Source organism: Aotus nancymaae, unplaced genomic scaffold, assembly GCF_030222135.1.
Source record: "Aotus nancymaae isolate 86718 unplaced genomic scaffold, 86718_ANA_hifiasm-v0.15.2.pri h1tg000028l, whole genome shotgun sequence".
Taxonomy (NCBI): Eukaryota; Metazoa; Chordata; class Mammalia; order Primates; family Aotidae; genus Aotus; species Aotus nancymaae.
Genome location: NW_026988441.1, coordinates 14,727,422 through 14,745,955, shown reverse-complemented (window position 1 = coordinate 14,745,955; position 18,534 = coordinate 14,727,422). Strand labels below are relative to the sequence as shown.

At 57.8% G+C, this 18,534-nt stretch overlaps 1 protein-coding gene across 2 annotated transcripts in view; it reads left to right on the top strand.

The window, feature by feature from the left end:
* PAK4 (p21 (RAC1) activated kinase 4) overlaps nucleotides 1–18,534 on the top strand; it is a 50,953-nt gene that overhangs the window by 24,427 nt on the left and 7,992 nt on the right. For both annotated transcript variants that reach the window (XM_012435850.2, XM_012435858.2), the window contains exons 2-3: nucleotides 14,684–14,756; nucleotides 15,759–15,984. In XM_012435850.2, coding sequence (XP_012291273.2) covers nucleotides 15,781–15,984 — 204 coding nt within the window. In that variant the 5' untranslated portion in view covers nucleotides 14,684–14,756; nucleotides 15,759–15,780. The remainder of the gene's footprint in view (nucleotides 1–14,683; nucleotides 14,757–15,758; nucleotides 15,985–18,534) is intronic.

Below are 18,534 nucleotides of genomic sequence, written 5' to 3'. Positions count from 1 at the left end.
CTGGAGTGCAGTTGCATGATCTCAGCTCATGCCACTCTGCAACCTCCATCTACCAAGTTCAAGCGATTCTCCTGCCTCAGCATCCTGAGTAGCTGGGGTTATAGGCATGTGCCACCATGCCCAGCTAATTTTTGTATTTTTAGTAGAGTCCGGGTTTCACCATGTTGTCAGGCTGATCTCGAACTCCTGACCTCACGATCCGCCCGACTCAGCCTCCCAAAGTACTGGAATTACAGGTGTGAGCCACCGCGCCCAGCTGTGGATGTATTTAATGCCACGGAATTGTATACTTACAGATGGTTGACAATGATAAATGTAATGTATATTTTACTGTAATAAAAATAAGTTTTGAGAAACCAGCTAGGTGTGTTTGTGTGGGTCTGTTTCTGGGCTCTCTGTCCCGTTCTGCTGCTCTGTCGGTGTGACCAGCCCACCCCGTCTAGGTTACTTGCTGCAGGCGGCCTTCAGTGTGGGGAGAGAGATTCCTCTGGCTTTCTCTCTCTCTCTCTCTTTTTCTTTTTCAAGACTGAGCTCTTGAAAAAAGGGCTCTGGGGCCTGGCATTTTGGAGCTCCTCTAAGGTTCCCCTGGTAGAAGGTGGCACTGTGGTGGGTCCAGGTTCAGAGTCACCCTTGACACCACCTCATCCTCAGCCCCAGTGTCTGACTCAAAACCGAGTGTTGCCTTGTCTTGGTAGACATAGCCCAGGCCTGTCCCCCTCTTTCCCGCTCCTGCTGTCCTGGCTGCCTCGTCGGTTGATGGAGCATCGCTGCCTCCTTGTCACTCATCCTCACACCCACTCAGGCCCCTTGATCCCGTCCTTCACAGGGCAACCAAAGTTACATCTGCAAAACCCAGGCCTGTCTTCAGCGCCCACCTCGTCTCCCCTTGCTCTCCGACCGTCTGCCTCTGCCACACCGTCCCCCGTCAGGCCTGCTACCCACCCTTCCCTCCAGCCAGCTTGCGTCAGCTGAACTTGCACTTTTTTTTTGAGACGGAATTTCACTCTTGTTGCCCAGGCTGGAGTGCAGTGGTGCGATCTTGGCTCACCGCAACCTCTGCCTCCAGAGTTCAAGCAATTCTCCTGCCTCAGCCTCCTGAGTAGCTGGGATTACAGGCATGTGCCACCACACCCGGCTAATTTTTGTATTTTTTTAGTAGAGGTGGGGTTTCTCCATGTTGGTCAGGCTGGTCTCGAACTCCTGACCTCAGGTGATCCGCCCGCCTCGGCCTCCCAAAGTGCTGGGATTACAGGCCTGAGCCACCGCGCCCGGCCTGGACTTTCACATTTTTTGGAGCGGTGCTTGACTATAAGCCTGATGGGTTGGGGCCCACACTGCACTTCCGGCCCCGCATGGGCGGCACATGATAGACTCACATTGGATTTCTGTCGATGGACTCCATGAACCTGGGAAGGAGGTTGCGTGTGTTGGGAGCAAGTGACTGGGGGCAGAGAGTGTGCAGAAATGGAGACAGAGAGGTTGGCCTGACCCCAGGGAGGAGATGGCTTTAGCTCTGCTGGCCGAGGAGGTTTTTAGCAGGAGAGGATACAGTCAGATTAGATTTACAAAGGTCTCCCTGACCTAGCAGAAAAAGGCAAAGGCTTTGAATAGACACTTAGCGGAAGAGGACATTCTGATGGCTTTTATATGTATGAAAGACGCTCAGCCCTACTAAATAGAAAAATACAAATGAAAACTAGGCTGAGGGGGGCCAGACCTCACATATCAGTAAAGATCAGAGAGACTAGCCACACACGAGGCCGAGGGGAGACAGGCCCTGGCTCTGCCAAGGGGCTGTGAGTGGGGACCGCCCTCACACAGGGCCACTCGGCAGTGGTGAACTTTGCTGGGCATTTACCCACAGACACACTTGCACACCTGTGAAAGGAGAGCTGCACACAGTGAGTGACGCTGCACCATTTATAAGAGCAAAAGACAGGAAACCACCAGTCTGGCCCCGTGGGGACCGGCTCCAGACATCACAGTGTTTCACACAGCTGCCAAAGCAGTCGGGCAGGGCTCCGCCAAGATCAAGGCAGGGGACAATCACCAAGAGACACACATGTACGCAGTGCGTCTGTGGTTTCAGTTACGCATGAGCAGGCATGGCCCGAAAGTGCATGGAAAATTCCAGAAATAACCAGTTCGTTCATTTTCTTTATATTTTTTTGAGATGGACTTATGCTCTGTCATCCAGGCTGGAGTGCAGTGGCACCATCTTGGCTCACTGCAACCTCTGCCTCCTGGTTTCAAGCAATTCTCCCACCTCACCCTCCCAAGTAACTGGGATTACAGGTGTGCACCACCACACCTGGCTCATTTTTGCATTTTTAGTGGAGATGGGGTTTCACCATGTTGGCCAGGCTGGTCTCAAACTCCTGACCTCAAGGAATCCACCCACCTCGGCCTCCTAAAGTATTGGGATTACAGGCGTGAGCCACCATGCCTGGCAAGAATGAACCTTTTATCCATGAAATTGTGAAGAAGGGGAAGAATTTGCGCTAGGTTTACTGTCGCACCTCACACTGCAAAAGCTACAGCCACAGGACATAAGTGCTTGGTTAAGATGGAAAAGGCATTAGGTTTGGGGGCGGAAGACAGGAACTTCTGAAACGTGTTGCAGCTGACGGCAGTTGGGTTCGATGTTGTCCACAGTTTCAGGCATCCGTTGGGGGTCTTGGAACACATCCCCTGCAGATAAGGGGAACTACTGGATATTAGTCTACCCTCGGTATCACAGGTCCTCAGGATCATGGGTTCTGCACCCACCAATTCAACCAACCAAGGACTGAAAATGTATTCTGGAGGGCCGGCTTTTCCATCCGAGGTTATGGAGGGCTGACCAAGGGACATGAGCATCCCTGGGTGTGAAACCCCCTGCAGGGGTTCTGGAGGCAATCTCCTCAGCTGCCTAGGGACAACTGTATATATATATATATTTTTTTTTTTTTTCTTTAAAATCATAATTATAAATTGTTAGGATACACACTGAAAATTACATAAAACATAAATGTATAGCATAACCAATTACTATAACGGGAAGAATCTATGTAGCCACCCTCCAGGTGAAGAAACAGATGGTGCGCCTCCCCCAACCCCCAAATGCTCCCAGTCCCTCCCTTCCTCAGAAGCAGCCACTCTTTTTAAAAATTTAATTTTTTTTTTTTTTTTGACACGGAGTCTCACTCCATCACCCAGGCTGAAGTGCAGTGGCGCAATCTCGGCTCACTGCAACCTCCACCTCCTGGGTTCAAGCAATTCTCGTACCTCAGCCTCCTAAGTAGCTGGAATTACAGGCATGTGCCACCACACCCGGCTAATCTGTGTGTGTGTGTGTGTGTGTGTGTGTGTATGTGTTTTCAGATGGAGTCTCACTCTGTCACCCAGGCTTAAGTGCAGGGGTGCCATCTCGGCTCACTGCAACCTCTGCCTCATGGGCTCAAGTGATTCTCCTACCTCAGCCTCCTGAGTAGCTGGGATTACAGGCATCCACTACCACACCCAGCTAATTTTTGTATTTTTAGTAGAGACGGGGTTTCACCATGTTGGTCAGGCTGGTCTCAATCTCCTGACCTCAGGTGATCCACCCACCTCGGCCTCCCAAAATGCAGGGATTACAGGCGTGACTCGCCCAACCTTAGTTTTTGTGTTTTTTTTTTGAGACGGAATTTCGCTCTTGTTATCCAGGCTGGAGTGCAATGGCACGATGTCGGCTCACTGCAGCCTCCGCCTCCTGGGTTCAGGCAATTCTCCTGCCTCAGCCTCCTGCTTAGTTTTTGTGTTTTTAGTAGAGTTGGGATTTCACAATGTTGGCCAGGCTGGTCTCGAACTCCTGGCCTCGAGTAATCTTCCCGCCTCAGCCTCCCAAAGTGCTGGGATTACAGGCAGGAGCCACCATGCTGGGTCAACTCTCCTGACCTTTGAGGTCATCACGTGCCTGCCTTTCTCTCGGTTTGCCAGCTCTGTATGCAGCCTGAAGCAGCTTCCTTTTGCCTGGTTGTGAACCTTGAGGTCCGAGGATGGCATGTTGTTCTATGGTTCGGCCTCTTCCTGGTGGCCTCTTCTTTGATGCCCATGCACTTGTAGCTGCAGTCATTCATTCATTCTCCCTGTCGCGCACTGTGCCACGGAGCCAGTAAGTCACCCTTCATTCACCACCTGGGGAGGAGCATGTTTCCTGTTACCAGTCTCTTCCCGCACGTGCTCCCTGCCCATGGGCCTGCCTTATGCTGGAGTGTGTACCCAGGAGAGCTCTTGCCCCGTCCAGCGTGTGTCCCCGCCTCCCCTGGATGCTGCCAAGCTCCTCCCAAGTGCCAGCAGCGTGGGAGAGCCACAGAATGTTTTCAAGAAGAGCAAAGTAGAGAATATTGCGTGTTACATAGCTGCCATTTCTGTTTTTTTTAAGAAAGCGGCTAATCGTGTGTGTACCCATAGACACACGTAGGATTTCTCAGAAAGGAAAAAAAAAACCAAAAGTCTAGTAGGGGTTGCCTCCAGGGCTGATGAGCCCAGCCTGGGTGGGAGGAGGACATCCTGTCACAGTTCACCCTTTGGTGCCTTTTGGCTTTTGAGCCGTATGACTGTATTATAGAGACAGAGACAGAGAAGGAAAGGAAGGAAAAGGGGTAGATGGGCGCAGATGTGGTGAAGTAGGAATCTCTGAGCATCGCCCACTGCAGCTCCCGCTCCCTCCCCTGGGGACCTCGCTTCCTGCGGCTGTCCAGAGCTGTCCAATCCTCACCTGCTCCCACCAGAACCAAAACCTGCCCATCTGGTTTGCAGAGCTGCCCCACCTGGCTCCATTCTGGGTGGTTACTCGACAGGTGCCCCACCCTCACCCCACCGGGAGGCGGTGGCCTGAGATCTGGGCCTTCTGGGATCCCCTAGACCTGCCCTGCTGTGGTCCAGGGCCCAGCCCAGCCCCTCCTTGGACTTCCTTCCTCATTGTGGGCAGGGGCTGGACAGAAGGTGGAGATGGGAGTTCTAGGCCCTCAGCGCCAGTGCTGGCCTCCCAGCTCACGATCTGTGTGAGATAGCATCTGTCCTCGGGGAGTAGGCTGCTGGGACAGTGGTGTGCCAGAACAGGGCAGTGGCAAGGACCCAGGCGCGTTCGTCTGCCGTGTGCCTGAGCACTTGCTCACTGTTGTCCCTGGGTTCATCACGGCCTGGGCACCCATCCTGGGCCCGGGCACCCAGCAGCCTTGGTCCCTGCCACCTACCGGACTGGAGCCCCTGGTGGAGTCCCCCTAGGATGTCAGCTCCCCTGGGCAGGGAGTTTTGTGGAGTTTGTTCAGTGCTGAATTCTCAGGGCCTCCCACAGGTGTGCCTGGTGTGTGCCTGGAGCTTAGTAACGGTGTGAATGAATGAGAGGCAGGCAGGCAGGCTGCAGACAGCGACCGCCTGGGTGGCCAGGGCTGGCATGAGGAGGTGCAGGGCAGAGTGTGCAGGGCTAGGGTGGAGCCCCAGGGATACCTGACCCAGCCTGGGGTGGCAGGCAGGGCTTCCTGGAGGAGCAGGTGCCTGAGGTGGGGCCGGAGGGTGAGAAGGGATGAACCAGGCAGCCCTCCATGGGGCTGGGGGGAGCAGATGGTGTTCACAGGAGAAACAGTTACACCTGCGAGCTCTGCCTCGGCCAGCCTTTGCACAGGAGGTGGGATTGGAAGGGGAGGGAGGGGTGTGGGTGGAGCATCTTTTTCTCCTGTTCCAGAATGGGGGTTATAATCACGCCAGGCTCATGCTCGGAGCAGCTGGTTAAGGGGACAGACACCAGGACTGACACCCTACCTGGGAGTCCCCGCGCTGACCTCCCCATGGGCATCAAGTCACTGCATTGCTCCGGCCTCAGCTTCCTCCATGATGAAAGGGGCCTGCTGAAGGACCTGTGCCATTTAGGGCAGCGGTGAGGCAAAGCGCCTGAGCCCACACCTGTGGCAAGAGCAGGGCCAGGCCCAGAGTAAGGTCCTTTTGCGTTGAGCTGCCTGTTTTCAGCAGGGTTAGTTTCATCCTGGTGAGATGGCACCAGCATGGTGTTCCACCTCCCGGCCTTGCTCCCTCCTTTTTCTGCCATCCACACCTCCCAGCCCCATTCTCACACCTCCGGATGGTGATGCGGGGGCTTCACCATGATCTCCCCTGACCTCGCCCCTTCCCCGGTCAGGCTGAGTCTCAGATTCCTCCTCATGGGTGACAGGGGCACAGTGGCCCCTTTCCTCTAGCCCATGCTGGGCATTTGCTGGAATCGCAGCTGGTCGGTGTGGAGGAAAAGTCGGCTCCAGCTCTCCAGTTCTGCCTCCGCATCAGAGCCCGCCCACCCCTCTCCCCGGGGCTGTATCCCGGACCTAGTGGCCCTGTCACTCCCCAGCTGCCCCCACGCACACACCCCAGTTCCTTGCTTCAAACCTGGCTGCCCCTTAGCTGCCTGGCCGGCCTCACAGGCGCTCAGCCTTGCTGTGTACTCACTGCCTCCAGCTCCTGGCACCTAGCCTGGCCTGCGGGGGTGAGGCAGGGTGTGCCTGTTGGTGGGAGACCGACCCTGCTGAAGCACAAGCTGTCTTGGGGTGCCCGCCCAGCCCTGCTCTCTGTCCAGGCAGCTGTGGGCCACGTGGCCCAGGCCCACCCACCTGGGCCCCAGGCTCAGCCCCGCCTCCCTCCCGCCCTCCGTGGGTGGAAGCCACAGCCGAGGCTCAACTCCTGGCCGCGTCACCGCTGCCCCGGAGGCTGGAGCACAGAACCCAGCCAGTTCTCCTCAGTGAGTGCCTACATCGAGGGCCTGGGGAGCCCTGGATCTACTCTGCTCTCCCAGCTGGAAGCCTGTCTGTCCACAGGCCCGCCCTGTTGAAGGTGGCCCAGGAAGCAGGAAAGAGCGTGGTGGAGGTGAGCTGGCCAGGCCTCAGGAGGGAGGACCAGACTGGCTCCGGGGGAACGAGGGTCCGCCGCCTGGCCACTGGAGCCAGCCTGAGCACGTGCGAAGGCCGTACCTTTCTTGGGGCTGGGGCTGGGTCACCGAGTTTCCACATGTGTGTGACAGCAGGTGCCCGTCTGCTGGGGACTTGCAGGTGTCTGAGTTTTGGTCCCTGAGCCTCTCTGTGGGAGCACGGTCCTGGGGTCTGGCTTGCATGGGGGGCAGTTTCCGTGAGGCTATGCCTCACTCAGTCACTGGGTGACCCTGGAAGTGACTGGGTGTGCCTGGTCCATGAAGATCTCCTTGCACCGTATCTTCATTCAGCCGCACTTTCTGCCGTACCTTACCTTGTGCTGGGCAAGGCTAGGGACACAGGGGGGCTAAGATGGGCCCAGGCCCTGCCCTCCTGGGCCTCCCAGTCCATGAGAAAGGCCGACCCGTCATCAGACAGCAACAGCCCATCAGGCTCCCCACTCCCAGCCCTGGAGAAGTAAGACTAGCACATTTGCTCTGCACAGGGGACCGTGCCCAGCATCCTCTGTAGTTTATTTCTTCATTCATTCATTCATCATTCAGCAGCAAGAATGGCAGTAATGATAACAGCAGCAAGCCTGAGGTGAGGCCCCACTGGGCACCAGTCACTGTTGTAAGTGTTTTACGTGTGTTATCTTATTCGCTTGTTCAACATTTCCAGGAGGTAGGGACTATCACTACCCCCTGTTTGCAGATGAGGACACCGAGACCCAGACAGGTTGAGTAACTTGTCCAGGGGCACACAGCTTGGAGTAGTAGAGCCAGTGCCTAGGACTGGGCAGTAGGCTCTTAACCACCAGTTGACTGCTGAGCCCCTGTACTGGGCCAGGCCTGTGCTGAGGACAAAGCAGTGGCCAGGAGAGGCAAGCCCTGTCCTCATGGGGCTGCCCATCCATCGCAGGAGACGTATTAATCAAGGACCATATGGACAGATATAAAATGACAGCTGTGGCAGATGCTGTCAAGGAGAAGGCTTGGGATGTACAGGGTTTTTTTGTTTTGTTTTGTTTTTACATGGAGCCTTGCTCTGTCGCCCAGGCTGGAGTGCAGTGGTGAGATCTTGGCTCACTGCAACCTCCGCCTCCCGGGTTCAAGTGATTCTCCTGCCTCAGCCTCCCGAGGAGCTGGGACTACTGGCACGTGCCACCATGCCCAGCTAACTTTTGTACATTCAGTAGAGATGGGGTTTCGACACATTGGCCAGGCTGGTCTTGAACTCCTGACATCAGGTGACCCACCTGCCTAGGCCTCCCAAAGTGCTGGGATTACAGGCGTGAGCCACCACGCCCAGCCATGAACATGCAGTTTGAAGGAAGAGGAAGGGATAATAAAGTGAAGGTTGGCTGGACATGGTGGCTCACACCTGTAATCCCAGCACTTTGGGAGGCCAGAGCGGGTAGATCATGAGGTCAGGAGCTCAAGACCAGCCTGGCCAACATGGTGAAACCCTGCCTCTACTAAAGCTACAAAAATTATCTGGGCCTGGTGGCAGGTGCCTGTAAACTCAGCTATTCGGGAGGCTGAGGCAGGAGAATTGCTTGAACCCAGGCGGCAGAGGTTGCAGTGAGCCGAGATCGCAGCACTGTACTCCAGCCTGGGCAACAGAGTGAGACTCTTAAAAAAAAAGAGGCAAAGGTTGCAGGTGGGGGGTGGGTGTCAGCACTTCAGGACCCAGGCCAAGGGCACAGTCCGTGCAGAGCCTGCGAGCCTGGTGGCAAGGATGGCACTCTACCCAGGGGAACGGAGAGCAGAGCTGCTCCCTCCTCCGAGGCTCCGCTTCTGCTTCTGCTTCCGAAGGCCAGGGTGCTCCCCGGATCTGTCTCTTTATGAGCTTACCTGTTGTGGGGACTCATGGATTTCCAGAGGCACCCCCCATGTGATTTGACTCTTGCCAAGATGCACTGCCACTTCCTGCGATTCCCAGCCTAGGCCACATGGCTGGGTGGGCCCCTGCAGTGGGGAGGGCCTGGGCACTCACAGTGGGGGAACCTTTTGTGGTGGTGGGACACACACTGGGTTACTTGCGAAACAGCCAGATTCAGTCTCTGAAGACCCACTTTCCCCCCAGGCGTCAAGCCAGGCAGTGAGTGAACGGCTTGTGTCTGCCTTGTCCCCATCCCCCTGCCCTGCGCCTCCTGAGGGACCCAGGCTCATTACTTTGGTCATGGCATCACTCATTTGTTCCACAGATATGTCCCGAGCACCTACTGTGTGCCAGCCACTGCTCTAGATGCCAGCAAGAACTAGACAGAGGTCCCTGCCCTCAGGGCGCTGACATTCCACTGGGGGCAGTTGGAATCGGGGACCGCCAGTCAGTAGGTGTATGATGCCAGGGGGTGGTAAGTGCCACTGAGACATAAAAAGCAGGGCAGAGATTTTGCTAAGGGATCAGGACAGCCTCTCGGAGGAGGTTTTATTTGCACTAAGACCTGAATAGCAAGAAAGGCTGAGCGGCGGAGTTCTGGCAGAGGGAAGAATACGTGCAAAGGCCCGGAGGCTGGAACAGCTGTGATGTGTCCAAGACATACACGGAGGAGGCCAGCGCTGGAGGAAGCGAGGGGAGGAGATTAGGTTTTCGAGGTTGGCGGGGCCCTCCCAGTCAGGGCCGTGTTGAATTACAGTGTTTCAGCCAAAGTGGGAAGCCATGTAGAATTGTGTGTGTGCATTTGTTTAATATTTCTTGGCCAGGCTAGGTGGCTCACGCCTGTAATCCTGGCACTTGGGAGGCTGAGGCGGGCGGATCACGAGGTCAAGACCAGCCTGGCCAACATGGTGAAATCTCATCTTTACTAAAAATACAAAAATTAGCTGGGCTTGGTGGTACGCGCCTGTAATCCCAGCTGCTCGAGAGGCTGAGGCAGGGGAGTTGCTTGAACCGGGGAGGCAGAGGTTGCAGTGAGCCAAGCTCCCTTTGGATCGCTGCGTTATTTTCCATCTCAGCATTTCTCACCTGACTTAGCAGATATTGTTTATCTCAAACATTGACTGCCCGCTTCCTTCTAGAATGTGAGTGCTGCAAGGACAGGGATGTTTCTGACTGTTGGGTGCACTGCTAAGGGCCCCAGGCCCAGCAGAGAGTCAGTCCCTGGTAGATATTGACACATGCATAGGTCAATGCATGGGTGGGTGTGATGGGGTCACTTGTGGATGGAGTAGATGTTTGCTAAGGAGGACCCTGAGGATGTGTCAGTCCCAAAGCCTGAGGACTCCTTGGAGGAACGAGGCTCAGTGCAGGATGCCGGAAGAGAGATGTGGATAGAGGAGGGCCAGGGGTTGTGCAAGGTGGGGGCAAGAGCTGAGCCATGGTTTGAGGCAGGACTGGCGTGGGGGACTTGGGACATCGAGGAGCCTGCTGTGCCGGGACGGGAGGCCAGACTCCCAGCGCCTCCACCATCAGAGCACATCCGCAGAAGGCAGAGGGCAAACTGAGGCAGGGGGTAGGTGAAGGTTGTGGCAGAGTGGTGAGTGGGGACCAGTGGCGGAAGCCTGAGTGCAGGCTGGAGACAGTGAGCGCTCTGGGTCCCCTTCCCGATTTGGGTTTCATTTTAGTGATGAGGAAAGGATGCCTGTAGGCCTGGTCACCTCCCCTGCTCTGCCCTGGGCCCCTGCGTTCCAGCTAAGCCAGCCCTCTCCCTTCCGGGGGCTGCAGCTTTGATCAGAGCCTGGAGGGGGAAGGGCAGGAGGTGAGGGGTTCTGCACACACGTCTGCTCACACCGACAGCTTTGTCACACGGTGGATCTTGCTTTGCTGCCGTTTGGGCCGATGACCTTGTGGGGGAGAATGGGGGCAGTGCTACCCTCTTCCTCCCGTAAAAGATCAGAGGACGCAGAGGGGACTGGAAAATCTGAAGTGTCTGCTAGGCTGGGTCGACGCTGCCTGTCCCACATGTTAAACAATTCAAAAGATTTTTAAAAATGTGAAATAAACATTTTAGAGTAGGATACAAAATGTGCCTGCATTTTGGGGATTAAATACTGTACTTTACAGGCATCCAGGCCCCGGCTGGGGCAGAAGGCGTCATCTTCCTGCTGCTCTGGGGTTCCTGCCCCCAGGTCCAAGCTGCTTATCTGAAAGCTGCCAGGCCTCTGAGCAGGGGTGTAGTGCAGCGGACAGGGACCGCCATCCCACCAAGTCCCTACCGTGGGCTCCCCTGGATTACAAGGGGGCAAGACAGAGGACAGTCCCTGTCTTGTGGAGTTGACACATTCTAGGGGGAGAGGCTGATGTTAAAGAATTACACACACGGCCGGGGTGGCTCACGCCTGTAATCCCAGCTCTGTGGGGAGCGGAGGTGGGTAGATCACGAGGTCAAGAGATCGAGACCATCCTGGCCAACATTATGAAACCCCGTCTCTACTAAAAATACAGAATTCACCGGGCATGCTGGCAGACGCCTGTAGTCTCAGCTACTTGGGAGGCTGAGGCAGGAGAATTGCTTGAACTCGGGAGGCGGAGGTTGCAGTGAGCTGAGATCGCGCCATTACACTCAACAACAGGAGCTGAACTCTGTTTCAAAAAAAAGAATTTTATGCACACACACACACACACACACACACACACACTCCATATACGTGGTAAGAGCCCTGAGGGAAGATAAAGCAGAGACAGGCGAGAGGGCGACAGGACAGGAGCAGAGCCTGTGAGCACAGGCGGGCCTGGGAAGTCAGGGCAGGAGAGAGCCGCCTACGGACCAGTGAGAGGAGAGTCCAGGTGGGGCACTCACCCATGCAAAGGCCCTGAGGTGGATCCATGCCTCGGATCCGAGGAACAGCAGGGGGCCCGTGTGGCTGGGGCAGAGAGAGCGCAGGGGTGCCTGGGAGGAGAGGGCAGCCTGGTGATGGGTGTGTCCTGTGGGAACTCTCAGGCCATGAGGAGGCATCGTGGGGGTCAGGAAAGGGTTTCAGGCTGTGGACTCCAGAGTGGGCAGGACTGGCTTCCGGGCCCAACTCTGCTTGGTGAACTTAGTGAGAGATTTTACCTCTGTGAGCCTGCATTTCCACATCTGCAAAATGGGGCTCAGAATGGCCACTCCACCGAGGTTGAGGGCACCGGTGAGCTCAGTGTCAGCATCTGCTCTGGGCCATGGGTCCCTTGTGGTGGCAGCGATGGTGGTGGGGGTACCAAGCTGAGCCTTAGGCCACATTTGGTGGCGGGGATTGGTTTTAAGCATCTTCCCTGCTGCAAAGGCCTGTGGGAAAGCGTGGTGAACAGCCATGGGGGAGGTGGGAGCCTGGGAGACCACTTGGTGCTCCTTCCCACCACCCATGGGGTCCAGGACGGGTCAGACACGAGGGAGGGACCCTCACTCAGCAGAGACTAGGCCAGGAGAGGAAAGGCAAGGTCTGGGGGTGGACAGAAAGAATGAGGAGGGAGAGAGGGAGCCAGGACCAGCCTTAGGAGGATAATAATAATAATCAATAGTAATAGACAAAACCAGCGGCGTCACCCCAGCCCTCCAGGGCAGCAGGACAGGCAGGTAAGAGCTCAGCCTTCAGTGCCTTCCACACACAACCATCCAGGTTCAAATCCTCGCTGCTTCTCGCTGTCTGGGTGCGCTGGTCAAGGGCCTTCCCCTCTCTGGGCCTCAGTCTCCCCACTCGTGAATTGGGATGAGGATGCTTGTGAGGATGGAACAGGATGAGACGCACGGCAGGTCCAGGACCCGCGCATCTCTGCAGACACGCCTGGAGTCTGGTGTCCATCCACCCTGTCACTTTAGCTGGGTCACCTGGGTTAATGAGGCCCCTCTCTGTGCCTTGTTTTCCGTGTCTGTAATCCGGGGCTCATAATGGCCCCTCCCTCCAGGGTCAGATGTGGGACTCCGGGTAAAGTGCCTGGAAGAGGGCTGGTACACAGTAGGCGCTCAGTAAGTGCTGGCTGCTATTGTAATGGTGACCGCACTGACTGAGCACTTGCTGTGTGTGATTCGCCTTGGCTCTGATCGCAGCCGCAGTCTCTGGCCCAGACCTTTCTTGCCCTGTGTTCTCCCTAATTCCTTAAAAAACTCCAGGAAGCAGCTACTGTCATCACCATCTTTGAACAGAGGAGGAAACTGAGGCACAGCGTGGCTGAGTTGCTCACACAGGGCCACACGTTGAGGTCCCGGATTGGGTTAGATCCCCATTTCACAGACACAGAAAGTGAGGTCACACAGGGCAGGTCATAGCAGCCCTGCTGAGGTTTGGAGCCCTGGGCGGCTGACTACCAAGCTTGGGGCTGGCCTGGAAGCCCAGCCCCTACCCCTCCCTCCCTGCCACCTGGGCAGGCCCAGCCTTTCTGCTCGGCTCTTCTCCCTTCTCCCAGGCCCAGCACTGCCTCTGCGGGCCCCATGAGGTCAGGAGCTTACGGTGGGAAGGGAGCGCCTGCTAGGGGAGCCGGCAGCACTTGGAGCTGCCCAGGAGGGGCTGGGGTGGGGCCCCTGCCTGGTCACTATAAACACGGTCAGTTCCTCTGTTTGTCCTGCCCTCTGTGCAGTGCCCAGAGGGAAGGGGTGGCCCCGGGCAAATATCCGGAGGCGTGCCCCTTGCCCCCTTCCCTTGGGGGTTTGTGGGTGGGAGGGCAGGAGCCCAGGCTTTGGAGGACATCCCCAGCCCTGTGCTGCTAGCCGGGTCAGCCGCCCACCCTCCAGGCTGCTCCCGCCAGCCCCAGGCGTCCAGGACCTCAGGATCTGCCCCGCTCTCCGCCCTCTGGGCTTATCATGGGGTCACATGGCTGATCCTGTTCCTGTGGCTGTGGGAACTGCCTAGTGCCCTGAAGTGGGGAGGGAGTGGGATGGGCGGGGCCACAAGTTCACGGTGAAGAGGCAGGGGCTGGGCATGGGGCCAAAGGGGGTGGAGGGACCTCTGGGAGGACAGAGAGGCCGGAGGACAAGGGACGCAGATCTGGAGTGACAGCAGGCAGAGTGGGGAGATGGGGACACTCGGGGTGTGTGGATGACCCGAGGAGCTGGGCCTGGAAAGCTGTGAGAGAGTAGGTCAGGGCCACCAGGGGGTGGGCAGGGCTAGAAGGCTGTGAGGGAGGGGTGGGCTGCACTCAGGGCGCTGGCATTGGGCTCAGAGAAGGGGCTGGGCAGAGACAAAGGAGCCCCTCCCCACTGCCTGCCCTCCATCCCAGGCCCCAGGGCAAGCAGGGAAACTGGGCCAACCCTGGGGGCCCTGGCCAGGCCTGGCTCTGACCACCCGCTGGCCTCCTGGGACCAGTTGAGACAGGTTGGCTGCCGGGTCCCCACCCGCCTCCCACGGGGCTCCCGCTGCCAAACCGGTTCCCCTGGCTGGCTCCCATCAATGGTCCTACGTCTGGGCCAGGGCCTCACCTTCCCGAGCTGCTCCCAGGAAAGCAGCCTGAGCCGGGAGGAGGAGCAGGTGTGGGGGGCCCACGTGGATGTGCGCGTCCTCCGTCCTCTCACTAGGGCCATGGGACTCGCTGGGCTGGGCGCCATGCCAGGTGCGGGGGAGCCAGCTGGGAGCAAGACAGAACTCCACCTGCGTGTCCCCTCGTCCACTGGTCCACGCTTCCCCTCATCTGGGAAGCCTCCCTGCTGCCCACCCCGACATCCCTCCAGGGTCCCGTGCTCCCAACTCAGCCCTGACCACTCTGGGCTGCTGCTGCATGGGGACAGGTCTGTGCCCCACGTGAACTTCCCACGAGGTCAAAGGCTGTCTGGGTCCCTACGGTGGCCACAGAGGAGGCCCATTGCTGAGTGATGACTGAATGAATGAGTGAACGGATGCATTCTTCTCATTTCACAGATGAGTAACCCGACGCCCCCAGAGGAGAGGTCACCTGCCTGAGGGCACTTCTGTCCCACCAGCATTAGACCAGGTATGTGTGACTCCAGGGCCCAGGCCTGGAACAGCTGGGATGGGGCCTTCCAGGAGAGCAGGACCTGGGCCCCTCCTCCCACAGACACTGTGGGGACCGCCCCAGCCACCACAGTGGCCCCCACAGACAGGCCCCCCGCATATATGCCCAGCCTCACCCTGAGCTGTTTGCTCCCAGTCACTCACTACCTCTCATAGCAGCCCCGTGGGGGTTCATCCATGGCACAGAGAGGTGGTCACTTGCCCAAGGTCACGGCAGCATGTGGTGGAGAGTGGAACTCTGGCGCCTGGCTCCCCTTCCCATATTTCTCCCGGCTCCCTGTGGGCCGCTGCCACCAGCGTGTCTCCCCTCAGCCGCTTTGTGGTTTTTTGTTTTTGTTTTGTTTTGTTTTGAGACGGAGTCTCACTCTGTTGCCCAGGCTGGAGTGCAGTGGCTCGATCTCAGCTCACTGCAACCTCCGCCTTCTGGGTTCAAGCAATTCCCCTGCCTCAGCCTCCCAAATAGCTGGGATTACAGGTGCATGCCACCATGCCCTGCTAATTTTTATATGTTTAGTAGAGACGGGGTTTCACCATGCTGGCCAGGCTGGTCTCGAACTTGGGGTGGTCAGGAAAGGAGTCCTTGCTGCTCTGAGAACTGAAGGAGGGGAGGGGCAGCCCTGTGCGGACACTGGGAAGTGAGCTCCAGGCAGAGGGGCTAGCCCCTGCAAAGGCCCTGAGGTCTCCAGGGATGAGAACAGAGAAGCGACGGGGCCTTGTGGGCCCATAAGAGACAGGCAGGAAGGTTCTGAGCGGAGGGATGTGGCCCCTCGGGTGCTCACGGGTGCCCTCTGGCTGCGTGTGCCGTGCAGATGGGGTAGGGGGTGAGCAGGGAGACCGGAAGGAGGCTGCTGCCTCCTGTGGGTCCCGGTGGAAGATGAGGATGGAAAGGACAGGGCAGGGGCAGAGAAAGATGCGGGCAGGCTCACTGCTGCCACTCAGCCACCATGATTCCCTCGCCCAGGCTGCACTGAGACCCCGGCACCATGTTTGGGAAGAGGAAGAAGCGGGTAGAGATCTCCGCGCCATCCAACTTTGAGCACCGCGTGCACACGGGCTTCGACCAGCACGAGCAGAAGTTCACCGGGCTGCCCCGCCAGTGGCAGAGCCTGATCGAGGAGTCAGCTCGCCGGCCCAAGCCCCTCGTTGACCCTGCCTGCATCACCTCCATCCAGCCTGGGGCCCCCAAGGTACGCAGCACCCACCACCACCTCCTCCAGCCCACACCCACCCCCAGAGTGGCCTGGCCCTCACCCCACACTCGACCCTGTGACCAACAACTTTTCACTGACATGGAAATAGACCCACCCCCGACTTCCACCCTGATCCTGGGTCCAAGGCTGGCCTTTTACCCACCCTCCACCCACTGGCTCCAAGTTCTGAGAACCCCATGCCACCCCAACCTGAGGCTTCCGTGACCCATCTGACAGCCCCACACCAGCCTCCAACCTGAGCCTCATGCCCTGGGTGCTATGCTCCTGTCCCTGGACCACACACCCGTCCTACCCTTGAGCCTTTCCAGAGCTCCTGGCAGTGGGGGACGGACCCATTCCCAGAGAGTGACAGCCCCCAGTGGTCAGGGCTTGGATGGGGGAGCCCGGAGGAGGCACCTGACCCAGACCAGGGGTCCAGGCAAGCTTCTGGGAGAAGGGGACACCGCGGCCGAGGAGGAGGAGGAGGATGGCAGCAGATGCAGGGGAAGCTGGGCTTTCGTGGAGGAAATCACCCCTGTGGAACACTGCAGGCTTTCAGGGTTTGGGTTATTTTTTCCTGCCATCTAGAGCAAAATGGCAGGGTTGGGATTTGAACCAACATCTGTTTCCAAGCCCCATGCTCTTAACCCCTCTCCTGCCTCCATGTGCAATTATGAGTTGCAGAGCCGGTGTCTGGGTGTGGCCTGGCATGAGGCTGGCCTGGCAGGAGCCTGTGCTGGGCCTCGGGAAGCCAGCCTCGGAGCCTGGACTCTTTCCCGTGGTCAGTGGGGACCGGGAAGGGCCGCAGGCCAGGGGTAGCTCGCCAGGTTTGTTTCCAGTGGGTGGAGATGAGTGTGCCTGGACTCACCCCTCCCGGTGCCCAGCCCAGCCTGGCGGGGAGGAGCGCCAAGACCCGCAAGTTGGCCACAGACACAACTGCAACCTCAATGTGGCGGCCCACGGAAGGGTCTGTGCGGCCCACGCAGGGCGCTTTTGAATGCCTTGACTTCTTTGCCACCACTTAAAAAGTGACAGACTTCACTTCCAAAGCTGTTGGCTTCTGGTGACAGACCAGCTGGAGCCGAGTGGCAGCTGCCTCCGCAGGTGTGGCCCTGGCTCTTGTGGGCCACAGGCCGCACCCGACCCCCTCTGCTCCACGCCCCGCCTGGCTCCGTGGCCACTGGCATATGTCTCCAAAAACCCAGCCCCTGCCTGGCTTGCCAGATGTGAGGCCTGGCTGTGACTGTCCTATCAGGAAATAGGGCACCTGAATTCACACACAGGGCCTCGTGGCCAGCACTGACCTGGGGCCCCATGGGCACGTGTTTGCTGCCCTTGGCCAGGCCCCAGGTCTCCCAGGGCCCTCTCCACCCCCTGGTTTTTGTTTTGTTTTGTTTGAGACAGAGTTCCACTCTGTCTCCCAGGCTGGAGTGCAGTGGCACTGCGATCTCAGCTCACTGCAACCTTTGCCTCCTGGGTTCAAGCGATTCTCCTGCCTCAGCCTCCGGGGTAGCCCCCAAGGGATTACAGGCGCCTACCATCATGCCCAGCTAATTTTTGTGTTTTTAGTAGAGATGGGGTTTCACCATGTTGGCCAGGCTGGTCTTGAACTCCTGACCTCAGATGATCCTCCCACCTCGGCCTCCCAAAGTGCTGGGATTATAGGCGCCCACCACCATGCCCAGCTAATTTTTGTATTTTTAGTGGAGACTGTTTCGCCATGTTGGCCAGGATGGTCTTGAACTCCTGACCTCAGGTGATCCTCTCACCTCAGCCTCCCCGAGGTGTTGGGATTATAAGGGTGAGCCATCGTACCTGGCCTCAACCCCCTGTTCTAACAGCAAAGTCTGGCCTTGTGTCCACCTTGCTTTCCTAGGGCCCCTGGGCAAGGCCCGGCTTCAGGCAGACAGCCATGGCCAGGAGAGACGGGGCAGCAGCAGGCCACAGGTTTTGTGGGATCAGTGTTTGCTGCACATTAGAGGCAGGCCTCCAGCTGCAGATGCCTGGCAGCCCCAGGCAGGGCCCATGTTCTCAGCTCACTGTGGGCCCTGCACAACCACCTCATCAATGTGTGGTTTAGCAAAAGTCCACTGAGCCCCTGCTGTGCGCCAGATGCTGGTCTAGATGCTGAGATATAGCGAGACCCAAAGCAGACAGGAAAAAACAATCCCTGCCCCCAGGAGAGTGCACTGGGCAGAGCCGGGAGCAGATAGATGCCTGTGTGCCCCATGGCGGCCGCTGTCAGGCGCTCTAGGTGGAATGCAGGCAGGGCAGGGGCTGGCATTTTAGATGACGGGCGGCCAGTGGGAGCTTGAGCAAAGACCTGAAAGAGTGGAGAGAGGGAGCCACAGGGACTCTGGGAGCTGATGTTCCAGGCATCAGCTTGGAATGATCAAGGGGTTAGGGTTAGGGTTAGAGTTAGGTTGGGAGCAGCCAGCACAGAGGCCCTGGAGCAGGACAGGAGGGGGCAGAGCAGTGAGGACACCCGTGTGCCTGGAAATGGAGCAGGGCCAGAGGAGCCCTGTACAACACAACTCAGACCATGGT